At 42.5% G+C, this 18,486-nt stretch overlaps 2 protein-coding genes across 2 annotated transcripts; both read left to right on the forward strand.

Moving 5' to 3' along the window:
* Nucleotides 1-4,271: 4,271 nt before the first annotated feature.
* On the forward strand, nt 4,272-8,091 carry LOC121844235 (serine/threonine-protein kinase/endoribonuclease IRE1-like). Its single transcript, XM_042314118.1, has 3 exons — nt 4,272-4,378; nt 6,125-6,323; nt 8,007-8,091. Exons 1-3 carry the CDS (start codon nt 4,342-4,344, stop codon nt 8,089-8,091), a joined length of 321 nt encoding a protein of 106 aa, XP_042170052.1. The 5' UTR covers nt 4,272-4,341.
* Nucleotides 8,092-8,126: 35 nt separating this feature from the next.
* On the forward strand, nt 8,127-17,863 carry LOC121844236 (serine/threonine-protein kinase/endoribonuclease IRE1-like). The gene is made up of 5 exons (XM_042314119.1): nt 8,127-8,161; nt 8,256-8,383; nt 13,065-13,188; nt 13,928-13,995; nt 17,273-17,863. The coding sequence occupies exons 2-5, from the start codon at nt 8,288-8,290 to the stop codon at nt 17,453-17,455; spliced, it is 471 nt and encodes a 156-aa protein (XP_042170053.1). The 5' UTR covers nt 8,127-8,161; nt 8,256-8,287; the 3' UTR covers nt 17,456-17,863.
* Nucleotides 17,864-18,486: the final 623 nt, after the last annotated feature.

Below are 18,486 nucleotides of genomic sequence, written 5' to 3' on the forward strand. Positions count from 1 at the left end.
ATATAACCTGGTAGTGTATATATATAACCTGGTAGTGTGTATATATAACCTGGTAGTGTGTATATATATAACCTGGTAGTGTATATATATATATAACCTGGTAGTGTATATATATAACCTGGTAGTGTATATATAACCTGGTAGTGTATATATAACCTGGTAGTGTATATATATAACCTGGTAGTGCATATATAACCTGGTAGTCTATATATATAACCTGGTAGTGTGTATATATAACCTGGTGTTGTGTGTTTTTATATATAACCTGGTAGTGTATATATATATATATAACTGGTTAGTGTGTATATAAACTGGTAGTGTATATATAGCCTGGTAGTGTATATATATAACCTGGTAGTGTGTGTATATAACCTGGTAGTGTGTATATATAACCTGGTAGTGTATATATATATATTGTGTATATATATATTACCTGGTAGTGTATATATATAACCTGGTGGTGTATATATAACCTGGTAGTGTGTATATATAACCTGGTAGTATGTATATAACCTGGAAGTGTATGTATATAACCTGGTAGTGTATATATAACCTGGTAGTGTATATATATAACCAGGTAGTGTATATATATATAACCTGGTATTGTGTATATATATAACCTGGTAGTGTGTATATATAACCTGGTAGTGTATATATATAACCTGGTAGTGTATATATAACCTGGTAGTGTATATATATAACCTGGTAGTGTATATATATAACCTGGTAGTGTATATATAACCTGGTAGTGTATATATATAACCTGGTAGTGTATATATATAACCTGGTAGTGTATATATAACCTGGTAGTGTATATATAACCTGGTAGTGTATATATATAACCTGGTGGTGTATATATATAACCTGGTAGTGTGTATATAACCTGGAAGTGTATGTATATTACCTGGTAGTGTATATATATATATAACCTGGTAGTGTATATATATTACCTGGTAGTGTGTATATATAACCTGGTGGTGTAGATATATAACCTGGTAGTGTATATATATAACCTGGTAGTGTATATATATAACCAGGTAGTGTATATATTTATAACCTGGTGTTGTGCATATATATAACCTGGTAGTGTATATATATAACCTGGTATTGTGTATATATAACCTGGTAGTGTATATATATAACCTGGTAGTATATATATAACCTGGTAGTGTGTATATAACCTGGAAGTGTGTTTTTATATATATAACCTGGTAGTGTATATATAACCTGGTAGTGTATATATAACCTGGTGTTGTGTATATATTTATAACCTGGTGTTGTGTATATATATAACCTGGTAGTGTGTATATATAACCTGGTAGTATGTATATAACCTGGTAGTGTATATATATAACCTGGTAGTGTATATATATAACCTGGTAGTGTGTATATATTACCTGGTAGTGTATATATATATATAACCTGGTAGTGTGTATATATATAACCTGGTATTGTGTATATATTACCTGGTACTGTATATATATATATAACCTGGTAGTGTGTATATATATAACCTGGTAGTGTATATATAACCTGGTAGTGTGTATATATATTTAACCTGGTAGTTTATATATATAACCTGGTAGTGTGTTTATATATATATAACCTGGTAGTGTCTATATATATAACCTGGCAGTGTGTATATAACCTGGTAGTGTATATATAACCTGGTAGTATATATATAACATGGTAGTGTATATATACATATAACCTGGTAGTGTGTATATATCACCTGGTAGTGTATGTATATAACCTGGTAGTGTGTATATAACCTGGTAGTGTGTATATATAACCTGGTAGTGTATATGTAACCTGGTAGTGTATATATATAACCTGGTAGAGTGTATATAACCTGGTAGTGTGTATATAACCTGGTAGTGTGTATATATAACCTGCTAGTGTATATGTAACCTGGTTGTGTATGTATACATAACCTGGTAGTGTATATATATAACCCGGTAGTGTATATATATAACCCGGTAGTGTATATATATAACCTGGTAGTGTATATATAACCAGGTAGTGTATTTATATGACCTTGTTTTGTATATATATATGACCTGGTAGTGTATATATATAACCTGGTCGTGTATATATAACCTGGTAGTGTATATATATAACCTGGTAGTGTGTATATATTACCTGGTAGTGTGTATATATAACCTGGTGGTGTAGATATATAACCTGGTGTTTTGTATATATATATAACCTGGTAGTGTGTATATATAAATTGGAAGTGTATATTTATATAACCTGGTAGTGTATATATATAACCTGGTAGTGTATATATAACCAGGTAGTGTATATATATAACCTTGTTTTGTGTATATATATAACCTGGTAGTGTATATATAACCTGGTAGTGTATATATATAACCTGGTCGTGTATATATAACCGGGTAGTGTATATATATAACCTGGTAGTGTGTATATATTACCTGGTAGTGTGTATATATAACCTGGTGGTGTAGATATATAACCTGGTGTTTTGTATATATATATAACCTGGTAGTGTGTATATATAAATTGGAAGTGTATATATATATAACCTGGTAGTGTATATATATAACCTGGTATTGTATATATAACCAGGTAGTGTATATATATAACCTTGTTTTGTGTATATATATAACCTGGTAGTGTATATATAACCTGGTAGTGTATATATAACATGGTAGTGTATATATATATAACCTGGTAGTGTATATATAACCTGTAGTGTATATATAACCTGGTAGTGTATATATATAACCTGGTAGTGTATATATAACCTGGTAGTGTGTATATTTATATATATAACCTGGTAGTGTATATATATAACCTGGTAGTGTGTTTATATATATATATAACCTGGTAGTGTGTATATAACCTGGTATTGTGTATTTCACCTGGTAGTGTATATATATAACCTGGTAGTGTGTATATATAACCTGGTAGTATATATATAACCTGGTAGTGTATATATAAAACCTGGTAGTGTATATATATAACCTGGTAGTGTATATATAACCTGGTAGTGTATATATAACCTGGTAGTGTGTATATATATATAACCTGGTAGTGTGTATATATATAACATGGTAGTGTATATATAACCTGGTAGTGTATGTATATAACCTGGTAGTGTATATATAACCTGGTAGTGTGTATATATATATAACCTGGTGTTTTGTATATATATATAACCTGGTAGTGTGTATATATAAATTGGAAGTGTATATATATATAACCTGGTAGTGTATATATATAACCTGGTATTGTATATATAACCAGGTAGTGTATATATATAACCTTGTTTTGTGTATATATATAACCTGGTAGTGTATATATAACCTGGTAGTGTATATATAACATGGTAGTGTATATATATATATAACCTGGTAGTGTATATATAACCTGGTAGTGTATATATATAACCTGGTAGTGTATATATAACCTGGTAGTGTGTATATTTATATATATAACCTGGTAGTGTATATATATAACCTGGTAGTGTGTTTATATATATATATAACCTGGTAGTGTGTATATAACCTGGTATTGTGTATTTCACCTGGTAGTGTATATATATAACCTGGTAGTGTGTATATATAACCTGGTAGTATATATATAACCTGGTAGTGTATATATAAAACCTGGTAGTGTATATATATAAGCTGGTAGTGTATATATAACCTGGTAGTGTATATATAACCTGGTAGTGTATATATAACATGGTAGTGTGTATATATATAACATGGTAGTGTATATATAACCTGGTAGTGTATGTATATAACCTGGTAGTGTATATATAACCTGGTAGTGTGTATATATATATATATATATATATATATATATATATATATATATATATATATATATATATATATATATATATATAACCTGGTAGTGCATATATATATAACCTGGTAGTGTGTTTATATATATATAACCTGGTAGTGTGTATATATAACCCGGTAGTGTATATATATATATATATATAACCTGGTAGTGTATATATATATAACCTGGTAGTGTATATATAACCAGGTAGTGTATATATATAACCTTGTTTTGTGTATATATATATATATAACCTGGTATTGTGTATATATAACCTGGTAGTATGTATAAAACCTGGTAGTGTATATATATAACCTGGTAGTGTATATATAACCTGGTAGTGTATATATAACCTGGTAGTGTATATATATATATAACCTGGTGTTGTGTGTTTTTATATATAACCTGGTAGTGTATATATGTAATGTGTATAACCTGTGTGTTCTCTACTGTCCCCAGTATGTGGAAGATCCGTCGTGCCACGCTGGTCTCAGCCCTGTCACTGTACTACAACAGACCATGTGTGGTCTCAGCCACCTCCACTCACTAAACATAGGTACTATATACAGCTGTCTGTCCGTCTGTCCCGACCCTACCTACCTACCTACCTACCTACCTACCTACCCACCTACCTACCTACCTACCTTCCTTCCTTCCTTCCTTCCTTCCTTCCTTGTTTGGTCTCAGTCACCTCCACTCACCCAACATAAAGTACCAGTCAAAAGTTTGGACTCATTCAAGGTTATTTTTTAAACTATTTTCTGGAATAGTAGTCAGAACTATGCGTTATATACTATACTATGCGCCCATGAGAGTTACCCATGAAGAAGACCAGGAGTTGCCCATGCTGCAGAGGATAAGTTCATTAGAGTTAACTTGCTCTCATGAGGACGTTCAACATAAGGAATCATGTAAGAACCAAAAAGTGTTAAACAAATCCAAATATATTTTATATTTGAGATTCTTCAAATAGCCACCCTGCCTCGATGACAGCTTTGTACACTCTTGGCATTCTCTCAACCAACTTCATATGGTTGTCACCTGGAATGCATTTCAATTAACAGGTGTGTCTTGTTAAAAGTTAATTTGGGGGATTTCTTTCCTTCTTAATGTGTTTGAGCCAATCAGTTGTGTTGTGACAAGGTAGGGATGGTTTACAGAAGATATCCCTATTTGGTAAAAGACCAAGTCCATATTATGGCAAGAACAGCTCAAATAAGCAAAGAGAAACGACAGTCCATCATTACTTTAAGACATGAAGGTCAGTCAATACGGAACATTTCAAGAACTTTGAAAGTTTCTTCAAGTGCAGTCGCAGAGGATAAAAACCACCAAGCGCTTTGATGAAACTGGCTCTCATGAGGACCGGCATAGGAAAGGAAGACCAGGAGTTACCCATGCTGCAGAGGATAAGTTCATTAGAGCTTCAGAAATTGCAGCCCAAATAAATACTTCAGAGTTGAAATAACATATTTTTATTTATTTATTATTGTTACCCATTTTTCTCGTGAAATCCATTGGTAGTAGGTGAACAGATGATCTCCGCATGTTTGGTTCCCACCGTGAAGCTTGGAGGAGGAGGTGTTATGGTGTGGGACTGCTCTGCTGGTGACACTGTCAGTTATTTATTTAGAATTCAAGGCACACTTACCCAGCATGGCTACCACAGCATTCTGCAGCGATATACCATCCCATCTGGTTTGGGCTTAGTGTTTGTTCTTCAACAGGACAATGACCCAACACACCTCCAGGCTGTGTAAGGGCTATTTGACCAAGAAGGAGAGTGATGGAGTGCTGCATCAGATGACCTGGCATCCACAATCCCACGTCCTAAACCACGTCCTAGACTCGAGACTGGACTTGGACTCAAACTCAAACACAAGGGACTCGAGACTCTAGGTTTAGTGATTTGACAACACCGCTGTTGACACCTCTCTCCCTCCATTTGTTAACTTCTCTCTCTCTCTGCATCTCTCTCTCCATTTCTCTCTCTCCATGTCTCTCTCTGGTTTCTCTCTCTCTCTCTCTCTCTCTCTCTCTCTGATCTCTCTCCATCTCTCTCGCTCTCTCTCTCATCGCTCTCTCTCTCCGGTCTCTCTCTCCATCTCTCTCCCCATCTCTCTCATCTCTCTCATCTCTCGCTCTGGTCTCTCTCTCCATCTCTCTCAATCTCTCTCTCCATCTCTCCGGTCTCACTCTCATCTCTCTCCCTCGCTCTGGTCTCTCTCTCCATCTCTCTCTCCATTTCTCTCTCTCCATCTCTCTCTCCGGTCTCTCTCCGGTCTCTCTCTCCGGTCTCCAGTCCACAGGGATCTGAAGCCTCGTAACATCCTGTTGTCTCAGCCAGGGCCCCTGGGGCGGGTGAGAGCGCTGATATCAGACTTCGGCCTGTGTAAAAGATCCCTGAGGGAAGGACTAGTTTCTCTCTCCGCTCGGGGATACCGGGGACAGAGGGGTGGATCGCCCCAGAAGTACTGCTGGACACACCGGGACACAACCCGGTGAGAGATACAGAGGCACACACACACACACACACACACACACACACACACACACACACACACACACACACACACACACACACACACACACACACACACACACACACAAAGTAATTAATTAATTAAATACTATAAGGTTTTGATATCTTTCCATCCTCTGTGACATGAAAACTTCAGTTCCCAGCAGGCTGTTTGTTCTACTGGGTTCTACTACTACTATAATACTACTCCTCTCTAGTGTGTTCTACTACTACTATAATACTACTCCTCTCTAGTGTGTTCTACTACTACTATAATACTACTCCTCTCTAGTGTGTTCTACTACTACTATAATACTACTCCTCTCTCTCTAGTGTGTTCTACTACTACCATAATACTACTCCTCTCTAGTGTGTTCTACTACTACCATAATACTACTCCTCTCTAGTGTGTTCTACTACTACTATAATACTACTCCTCTCTCTAGTGTGTTCTACTACTACTATAATACTACTCCTCTCTAGTGTGTTCTACTACTACTATAATACTACTCCTCTCTAGTGTGTTCTACTACTACTATAATACTACTCCTCTCTAGTGTGTTCTACTACTACTATAATACTACTCCTCTCTAGTGTGTTCTACTACTACTATAATACTACTCCTCTCTAGTGTGTTCTACTACTACCATAATACTACTCCTCTCTCTAGTGTGTTCTACTACTACTATAATACTACTCCTCTCTCTCTCTAGTGTGTTCTACTACTACTATAATACTACTCCTCCCTCCCTCTAGTGTGTTCTACTACTACTATAATACTACTCCTGTCTAGTATGTTCTACTACTACTATAATACTACTCCTCTCTCTAGTGTGTTCTACTACTACTATAAAACTACTCCTCTCTCTAGTGTGTTCTACTACTACTATAATACTACTCCTTTCTCTAGTGTGTTCTACTACTACTATAATACTACTCCCTCTCTCTAGTGTGTTCTACTACTACTGTAATACTACTCCTCTCTAGTGTGTTCTACTACTACGTTAATACTACTCCTCTCTCTCTCTAGTGTGTTCTACTACTACTATAATACTACTCCTCTCTCTAGTGTGTTCTACTACTACTATAATACTACTCCTCTCTCTCTAGTGTGTTCTACTACTACTATAATACTACTCCTCTCTAGTGTGTTCTACTACTACTATAATACTACTCCTCTCTCTAGTGTGTTCTACTACTACTATAATACTCCTCCTCTCTCTCTCTAGTGTGTTCTACTACTACTATAATACTCCTCTCTCTCTAGTGTGTTCTACTACTACTATAATACTACTACTCCTCTCTAGTGTGTTCTACTACTACTATAATACTACTCCTCTCTAGTGTGTTCTACTACTACTATAATACTACTCCTCTCTCTAGTGTGTTCTACTACTACTATAATACTACTTCCTGTGTTCTACAGTGTTCTAACTATAATAATGTTGTGTCTCTCTCTAGACCCGTTGTGACCAGGCGGTGGATGTGTTCTACTACTACTATAATACTACTTCCTGTGTTCTACAGTGTTCTAACTATAATAATGTTGTGTCTCTCTCTAGACCCGTTGTGACCAGGCGGTGGATGTGTTCTACTACTACTATAATACTACTTCCTGTGTTCTACAGTGTTCTAACTATAATAATGTTGTGTCTCTCTCTAGACCCGTTGTGACCAGGCGGTGGATGTGTTCTCGGCAGGCTGTGTGTTCTACTACGTGGTCAGTAGGGGCAGCACCCGTTTGGTGACACGCTACGACGCCAAGCTAACATCCTGACCGGGAGTACTTCCTCACACACTTCCTGGAAGACGTGCATGGTGGGTGTGTGTCGTCTGTCGTTTAGAGACTCTTGAGATTCTGTGATTCTGATTGAGAGCTGTGCTCTAATTGGCTGTGTTGTGTGTCCGTCAGATGACGTCATAGCGCGGGACCTGATAGAGCGAATGATCAACAGCGATCCAGAGTCCCGCCCGTCCACTTCCTCTATTCTTAAACACCCGTTCTTCTGGAGCCCTGATAAGCAACTTCAGTTCTTCCAGGTACCCCTCTACCCACCTACCCCTCTACCCACCTACCCCTCTACCTCTACCTCTCTACCCCCCTACCCTCTACCCCCCTTACCCCCTACACCCCTCTACCTCTCTGCCCCTCTGCCTCCCTACCCCCCTACCTCCCAACCCCTCTATCCCTCTACCTCCCTACCCCTCTACCTCTACCCTGCTACCTCTATCCCCTCTACCTCTCAGAAAACCCCTCTACCCCAGTTCTTGACAACAAGGTTGATGAAATCCGAGCTATACCCCTCTACCTCTCTGCCTCCCTACCCCTCTACCCCCTACCTCCCAACCCCTCTACCCCTCTACCTCCCTACCCCTCTACCCCTCTATCCCTCTACCTCCCTACCCCTCTACCCCTCTATCCCTCTACCTCCCTACCCCTCTGGCCCTCTATCCCTCTACCTCCCTACCCCTCTACCCCTCTATCCCTCTACCTCCCTACCCCTCTATCCCCTCTACCCCTCTACCTCCCTACCCCTCTACCCCTCTATCCCTCTACCTCCCTACCCCTCTACCCCTCTATCCCTCTACCTCCCTACCCTCTACCCCCTATCCCTCTAACCTCCCTACCCCTCTACCCCTCTATCCCTCGGAAAACCTCCCTACCCCTCTACCTCCCTACCCCTCTACCTCCCTACCCCTCTACCCCTCTATCCCTCTACCTCCCTACCCCTCTTCCCCTCTACCCCTCTACCTCCCTACCCCTCTACCCTCTACCTCCCTACCCTCTACCTCCCTACCCCTCTACCCCTCTACCTCCCTACCCCTCTGGCCCCTCTACCTCCCTACCCTCTACCTCCCTACCCCTCTACCTCCCTACCCCCTACCCCTCTACCTCCCTACCCCTCTACCCCTCTACCTCCCTACCCCTCTCCCCCTACAGGAAGAAACCCCCTATCCCTCTGCTCCCCTCTATCCCTCTACCTCCCTACCCCTCTACCCCTCTATCCCTCTACCTCCCTACCCCTCTACCCCTCTATCCCTCTACCTCCCTACCCCTCTACCCCTCTACCCCTCTACCCCTCTATCCCTCTACCTCCCTACCCCTCTACCTCCCTACCCCTCTACCTCCCTACCCTCTACCTCCCTACCCCTCTACCTCCCTACCCCCTCTACCTCCCTCCCCTCTGAATCCCTCTACCTCCCTACCCCTCTACCCCCTATCCCTCTACCTCCCTACCCCTCTACCCCTCTATCCCTCTACCTCCCTACCCCTCTACCCCTCTACCCTCTACCCCCTACCCCTCTACCCCTCTATCCCCCTACCTCCCTATCCTCTACCTCCCTACCCCTCTACCTCCCTACCCCTCTACCTCCCTACCCCTCTACCCCTCTACCTCCCTACCCCTCTACCTCCCTACCCCTCTGCCCCCTAGCCCCCCTCTACCCCTCTATCCCTCTACCTCCCTACCCCTCTACCTCCCTACCCCTCTACCTCCCTACCCCTCTACCTCCCTAGGGCCCCCTCTACCTCCCTACCCCAAAACTAGATGATTCTACCCCTCTACCTCCCTCCCCCTCTACCCCTCTACCTCCCTACCCCTCTACCCCTCTACCCCTCTACCCCTCTACCCCCTATCCCTCTACCCCTCTATCCCTCTACCTCCCTACCCCTCTACCCCTCTATCCCTCTACCTCCCTATCCCTCTACCCCTCTACCCCCTCTACCTCCCTACCCCTCTACCCTCTATCCCTCTACCTCCCTACCCCTCTACCCCTCTATCCCTCTACCTCCCTACCCCTCTACCCCTCTATCCCTCTACCTCCCTACCCCCTCTACCTCCCTACCCCTCTACCTCCCTACCCCTCTATCCCTCTACCTCCCTACCCCCCTCTACCCCACCCCTCTACCTCCCTATCCCCTCTAGCCCCCTCTACCTCCCTACCCCTCTACCTCCCTACCCCTCTACCCCTCTACCCCTCTACCTCCCTAACAATCTACCTTATATCTACCCTCCCTACCATTCTACCTCCCTACCCCTCTACCTCCCTACCCCTCTATCCCCTACCTCCCTACCCCTCTACCCCTCTATCCCTCTACCTCCCTACCCCTCTACCCCTCTATCCCTCTACCTCCCTACCCTCTACCCTCTATCCCCCTCTACCCCCTACCCCTCTACCTGTGTATCCCTCTACCTCCCTACCCCTCTACCTCCCTACCCCTCTACCTCCCTACCCCTCTACCTCCCTACCCCTCTACCCCCTCTACCCCTCCCTACCCCCCCTCTACCTCCCTACCCCCTCTACCTCCCTACCCCTCCCTACCCCCTACCCCTCTACCTCCCACCCCTACCCCCTACCCTCTACCCCTCTCCCCTCTATCCCTCTACCTCCCTACCCCTCTACCTCCCTCCCTACCCCTCTACCTCCCTACCCCTCTACCTCCCTACCCCTCTACCTCCCTACCCCCTACCCCTCTACCCCTCTACCTCCCTACCCCTCTACCCCTCTACCTCCCTACCCCCTCTACCCCTCTACCCCTCTACCCCCCCTATCCCTCTACCCCTCTATCCCTCTACCTCCCTACCCCTCTATCCCTCTACCTCCCTATCCCTCTACCCCTCTACCTCCCTACCCCCTCTACCCCTCTATCCCTCTACCTCCCTACCCCTCTACCCCTCTATCCCTCTACCTCCCTACCCCTCTACCCCTCTATCCCTCTACCTCCCTACCCCCTCTACCTCCCTACCCCTCTACCCCTCTATCCCTCTACCTCCCTACCCCTCTACCCCCTACCTCCCTACCCCTCTACCCCTACCTCCCTACCCCTCTACCTCCCTACCCCTCTACCCCTCTACCCCTCTACCTCCCTACCCCTCTACCCTCTACCTCCCTACCCTCTACCTCCCTACCCCTCTACCTCCCTACCCCTCTACCTCCCTACCCCTCTACCCCTCTACCTCCCTACCCCTCTACCCCTCTACCCCTCTACCTCCCTACCCCTCTACCTCCCTACCCCTCTACCTCCCTACCCCTCTACCTCCCTACCCCTCTACCCTCTACCCCCTCTACCTCCCTACCCCTCTACCCCTCTATCCCTCTACCTCCCTACCCCTCTACCCTCTACCTCCCTACCCCTCTACCCCCCTCCACCTCCCTACCCCCTCTACCCCTCCACCCCTCTACCCCCTACCTCCCTACCCCTCTACCTCCCTACCCCTCTACCTCCCTACCCCCTACCCCTCTATCCCTCTACCCCCTCCCCCTCTACCCCTCTACCCCCTACCTACCCCTCCCTACCCCTCTACCTCCCTACCCCCTACCTCCCTACCCCTCTACCCCTCTACCCCTCTGCCCCCTCCCTACCCCCCTACCTCCCTACCCCCTACCCCCTACCCCTCTACCCCCTACCCCTCTACCTCCCTACCCTCTGCCCCCTCTATCCCCTACCCCCTACCCTCCCCCTCTACCCCCTACCCCCTCTACCCCCTACCTCCCTACCCCCCTACCCCCTCTACCTCCCCCTACCCCTCTACCCCTCTACCCCTCTACCTCCCTACCCCTCTACCCCCTACCCCTCTACCCCCCTCTACCCCCCCCCCTCCCCTCTACCCCTCTACCCCCCTACCCCCTCTACCCTCTACCCCTCTACCCCCCCCCCCTCTACCTCCCTACCCCTCTGCCCCCTACCCCCCCTACCTCCCTACCCCTCTACCCCTCTACCCCTCTACCTCCCCTACCCCTCCCCCCTCTACCCCTCTACCCTCTACCCCCTACCCCTCTACCCCCTCTACCCCTCTACCCCTCTACCCCTCTACCTCCCTACTCCTCTACCCCTCTCTCCCCCCTCTCCCCCCCTCTACCCCCTCTACCTCCCTACCCTCTACCCCTCTACCTCTACCTCCCTCCCTACCCCTCTACTCCCCTCTACCCCTCTACCCCCTCTACCTCCCTACCCCTCTACCCCTCATCTCGTAGAATCTGCTACACACAATAGAGGAAGAAAGTCTTCTAGAACTAACTGTTGAGAATCTAGATAGAGAATAGAGAATCTTAGAGGGTCTTCTAGAACTAACTGTTGAGAATCTAGATAGAGAATAGAGAATCTTAGAGAGTCTTCTAGAACTAACCGTTGAGAATCTAGATAGAGAATAGAGGATCTTAGAGAGTCTTCTAGAACTAACTGTTGAGAATCTAGATAGAGAATAGAGAATCTTAGAGAGTCTTCTAGAACTAACCGTTGAGAATCTAGATAGAGAATAGAGGATCTTAGAGGGTCTTCTCTTCATGTCCTTGTGTGTTTGACGACAGCTGATAAGCACAATAGGGCTCTCCTAAAACTAACTGTTGGAGGGACAAAAGTGTGATTGAGCATGAGATGACTCCTCATTATAGATCAGGCTAGTATGTTGATATTTGACTGTAGTTTTAGTTATTAGTGGGTAAAACAGATTAGATGACTCATTATAGATTAGGCTAGTATGTTGATATTTGACTGTAATTTTAGTTATTAGTAGGTAAAACAGATTAGATGACTCCTCATTATAGATCAGCGTAGTATGTTGAAATTTGACTGTAGTTTTAGTTAGTAGTTTTCCTAGCCACTGTGCTTCTACACCTGCATTGTTTGGGGTTTTAGGCTGGGTTTCTGTACAGCACTTTGAGATATCAGCTGATGTACGAAGGGCTATATAAATACATTTGATTTGATTTGATTGGTTAGGATGTGAGTGACCGTATAGAGAAGGAACCTACAGACAGCACCATGGTGGTGAGGCTGGAGACGGCTGGCAGAGCTGTAGTACGAACCAACTGGAGAATGCACATCTCTGTTCCTCTGCAGACAGGTAACACACCAGACAGGTAACACATCAGACAGGTAACACACATCAGACAGGTAACACACATCAGACAGGTAACACACATCAGACAGGTAACACACCAGACAGGTAACACACCAGACAGGTAACACACACCTGACAGGTAACACACACCTGACAGGTAACACACACCTGACAGGTAACACACATCAGACAGGTAACACACATCAGACAGGTAACACACCAGACAGGCCAGACAGGTAACACATCAGACAGGTAACACACCAGACAGGTAACACATCAGACAAGTAACACACCAGACAGGTAACACACCAGACAGGTAACACACCAGACAGGTAACACACCAGACAGGTAACACATCAGACAGGTAACACACACCTGACAGGTAACACACACCTGACAGGTAACACACATCAGACAGGTAACACACATCAGACAGGTAACACACCAGACAGGCCAGACAGGTAACACATCAGACAGGTAACACACCAGACAGGTAACACACCAGACAGGTAACACACCAGACAGGTAACACACCAGACAGACCAGACAGGTAACACACCAGACAGGTAACACACCGGACAGGTAACACATCAGACAGGTAACACACCAGACAGGTAACACATCAGACAGGTAACACACCAGACAGGTAACACATCAGACAGGTAACACATCAGACAGGTAACACACCAGACAGGTAACACATCAGACAGGTAACACTCATCTCTCTGTGTTTTCTCTCCAGACCTGAGGAAGTTCAGGACGTATAAAGGAAACTCAGTCAGAGACCTGCTCCGAGCCATGAGAAATAAGGTATCTCTTATTTATATATATATATATATATGCTCCAAGCCATGAGAAATAAGGTACAAGATATACAGTTGTATATAGTATAGTATAGTATACACTGAGTATACAAAACATATATACGGTTATATATAGTATAGTATACACTGAGTATACAAAACCTATATACTGTTATATATAGTATACACCTAGTATACAAAACCTATATACTGTTATATATAGTATAGTATAGTATACACTGAGTAGATAAAATATATATACTGTTATATATAGTATAGTATACACTGAGTATACAAAACATATATACTGTTATATATAGTATACACTAAGTATACAAAACATATATGCTGTTATATATAGTATAGTATACACTGAGTATACAAAACATATATAGTATAGTATACAATGAGTATAAAAAACATATATACTGTTATATATAGTATAGTATAGTATACACCGAGTATACAAAACATATATACTGTTACATATAGTATAGTATACACTGAGTATACAAAACATATATACTGTTATATATAGTATAGTATAGTATACACTGAGTATACAAAACATATATACGGTTATATATAGTATAGTATACACTGAGTATACAAAACCTATATACTGTTATATATAGTATACACCTAGTATACAAAACCTATATACTGTTATATATAGTATAGTATAGTATACACTGAGTAGATAAAACATATATACTGTTATATATAGTATAGTATACACTGAGTATACAAAACATATATACTGTTATATATAGTATACACTAAGTATACAAAACATATATGCTGTTATATATAGTATAGTATACACTGAGTATACAAAACATATATAGTATAGTATACAATGAGTATAAAAACATATATACTGTTATATATAGTATAGTATACACTGAGTATACAAAACATATATACTGTTATATATAGTATAGTATAGACTGAGTATACAAAACATATATACTGTTATATATAGTATAGTATAGTATACAAAACATATATACTGTTATATATAGTATAGTCTAGAAAACACTGAGTATAAAAAACATATATACTGTTATATATAGTATACACTGAGTATACAAAACATATATACTGTTATATATAGTATAGTATAGTATACACTGAGTATACAAAACATATATACTGTTATATATAGTATAGTATAGTATACAAAACATATATACTGTTATATATAGTATAGTCTAGAAAACACTGAGTATATACAAAACATATATACTGTTATATATAGTATAGTCTAGTATACACTGAGTATACAAAACATATATACTGTTATATATAGTATAGTATAGTATACAAAACATATATACTGTTATATATAGTATAGTCTAGAAAACACTGAGTATAAAAAAACATATATACTGTTATATATAGTATACACTGAGTATACAAAACATATATACTGTTATATATAGTATAGTATAGTATACACTGAGTATACAAAACATATATACTGTTATATATAGTATAGTATAGTATACAAAACATATATACTGTTATATATAGTATAGTCTAGAAAACACTGAGTATATACAAAACATATATACTGTTATATATAGTATAGTCTAGTATACACTGAGTAGATAAAACATTAATTGATGTCACTGTTAAATCCACTTCAATCAGTGGGTGAATGGGAAAGACTAAATATTTCAGTGCCTTTGAAAGGGCCTTTGAAAGGGGTATGGTAGTATGTGCCAGGTGCACCGGTTTGGGTCAAGAACTGCAACGCTGCTGGGTTTTTCACACTCAACAGTTTCCCGTGTGTATCAAGAATGGTCCACCACCCAAAGGACATCCAGCCAACTGTGGGAAGCATTGGAGGTCAACATGGGCCAGCATCCCTGTGGAAGGCTTTCAACACCTTGTAGAGTCCATGCCCCAGCGAATTGAGGTTGTTCGCAGGGTGAAAGGGCTAGAGGGGGGAACTCAATATCAGGAAGGTGTTCTTAATGTTTTGTCCACTCAGTGTATACACCTGTTCACACAGGAGACATGAGGAATAAGGGAAACATGCTGCTTTTTTCAGGCCAAAAATGTGTTATAGTAGTGGTAAATGTTGAAATGGTTGGAGGATAGTGTTGAACTTCCTGTTTCTCTCTCTCTCTCTTCCTGTCTCTCTCTCTCTCTTCCTGTCTCTCTCTCTCTTCCTGTCTCTCTCCCTCTCTCTCTTCCTGTCTCTCTCTCTCTCTCTCTTCCTGTCTCTCTCTCTCTCTTCCTGTCTCTCTCTCTCTCTCTTCCTGTCTCTCTCTCTCTCTCTCTTCCTGTCTCTCTCTCTCTCTCTCTTCCTCTCTCTCTCTCTCTCTCTCTTCCTGTCTCTCTCTCTCTCTCTCTTCCTCTCTCTCTCTCTCTTCCTGTCCTCTCTCTCTCTCTTCCTGTCTCTCTCTCTCTCTCTTCCTGTCTCTCTCTCTCTCTCTTCCTGTCTCTCCTCTCTCTCTTCCTGTCTCTCCCTCTCTCTTCCTGTCTCTCTCTCTCTCTCTTCCTGTCTCTCTCTCTCTTTCTTCCTGTCTCTCTCTCTCTTCCTGTCTCTCTCTCTCTCTCTCTTCCTGTCTCTCCCTCTCTCTTCCTGTCTCTCTCTCTCTCTCTTCCTGTCTCTCTCTCTCTCTCTTCCTTCCTCTCTCTCTCTCTCTCTTCCTGTCTCTCCTCTCTCTCTCTCTCTCTCTCTCTCTTCCTGTCTCTCTCTCTCTCTTCCTTCCTCTCTCTCTCTCTTCCTGTCTCTCTCTCTCTCTCTCTCTCTCTCTCTCTCTTCCTGTCTCTCTCTCTCTCTTCCTGTCTCTCTCTCTTCCTGTCTCTCTCTCTCTCTCTTCCTGTCTCTCTCTTTCTCTTCCTGTCTCTCTCTCTCTCTCTCTTCCTGTCTCTCTCTTCCTGTCTCTCTCTCTCTCTTCCTGTCTCTCTCTCTCTTCTTCCTGTCTCTCCTCTCTCTTCCTGTCTCTCTCTCTTCATGTCTCTCTCTCTCTCTTCCTGTCTCTCTCTCTCTCTTCCTGTCTCTCTCTCTCTCTTCCTGTCTCTCTCTCTCTCTCTCTCTCTTCCTGTCTCTCTCTCTCTCTTCCTGTCTCTCTCTCTCTCTTCCTGTCTCTCTCTCTCTTCCTGTCTCTCCATCTCTCTCTCTCTCTTCCTGTCTCTCCCTCTCCATCTCTCTCTCTCCCTCCATCTCTCTCTCTCCCTCCATCTCTCTCTCTCTCTCTCCTCTCTCCATCTCCATCTCTCTCCCTCTCTCCCTCTCCCTTTCTCTCTGTGTGTTTCCGTGTCTGTAGAAGCACCACTACCACGAGTTGCCAGCGGAGGTCCAGGAGACGTTAGGGGAGGTGCCTGAAGGCTTCGTTTGTTACTTCACCTCCCGGTTCCCGCGGTTACTGCTACACACACACACCGCGCTCAGCAGCTGTTCACACGAGAGACTTTTCCAACCCTACTACCTGCCCCCCACTGTTAACTAACACACACACACACAGGAAAGGTCGCTGGTTCAAATCCCCCAGCCGACTAAAGTGAAAATCTGACAATGTGCCCTTGAGCAAGGCAACTAACCACACTGGCTCCTGTAAGTTGCTCTGGATAAGAGCGTCTGCTAAATGACTCCAATTTCAAAGTGTAAATTCACTTCCTGTAGTAGAGCCGAATGACTGCCTCATGAATATTCAGAGACAGACTGTTGAATGACTGCCTCATGAATATTCAGAGGCAGACTGTTGAATGACTGCCTCATGAATATTCAGAGGCAGACTGTTGAATGACTGCCTCATGAATATTCAGAGACAGACTGTTGAATGACTACCTCATGAATATTCAGAGACGGACTGGTACACTCCAAGACAAAAGCTTTTTAAATGCTGTAAATGTTTTACTCGTAATTACAAGATGAACTGATTTTAACTTTCACCTGCTCTGACGTTCGTGTCTGAGAAGCACATTATTTTCTGCTCTCTGATAGGATAGTCTGATAGGTTAGTTTAATACACTGCTCTGATGATAGTCTGATAGGTTAGTTTAATACACTGCTCTGATAGTTAGTTTAATACTGTCTGATAATAGTTTAATACACTGCTCTGATAGTCTGATAGGTTAGTTTAATACACTGCTCTGATAGGATAGTTAGTTTAATACACTGCTTGAATACACTGCTCTGATAGTCTGATAGGTTAGTTTAATACACTGCTCTGAATATAGGAGGGACTAGTTTAATACTCTGCTCTGATAGGTTAGTTTAATACACTGCTCTGATAGGTTAGTTTAATACACTGCTCTGATAGGTTAGTTTTACAGTCTGATAGGTTAGTTTAATACACTGCTCTGATAGGATAGTCTGTGTTAGGTTAATTTAATACACTGCTCTGATAGGGTAGTTTAATACACTGCTCTGATAGTTTAATACACTGCTCTGTAGTTTTAATACACTGCTCTGATAGGGTAGATAGGGTAGTTTTATACACTGCTCTGATAGGTTAGTTTTATACACTGCTCTGATAGG

The sequence above is a fragment of the Oncorhynchus tshawytscha genome, unplaced genomic scaffold, assembly GCF_018296145.1.
Source record: "Oncorhynchus tshawytscha isolate Ot180627B unplaced genomic scaffold, Otsh_v2.0 Un_contig_10100_pilon_pilon, whole genome shotgun sequence".
NCBI classification, from domain to species: domain Eukaryota; kingdom Metazoa; phylum Chordata; class Actinopteri; order Salmoniformes; family Salmonidae; genus Oncorhynchus; species Oncorhynchus tshawytscha.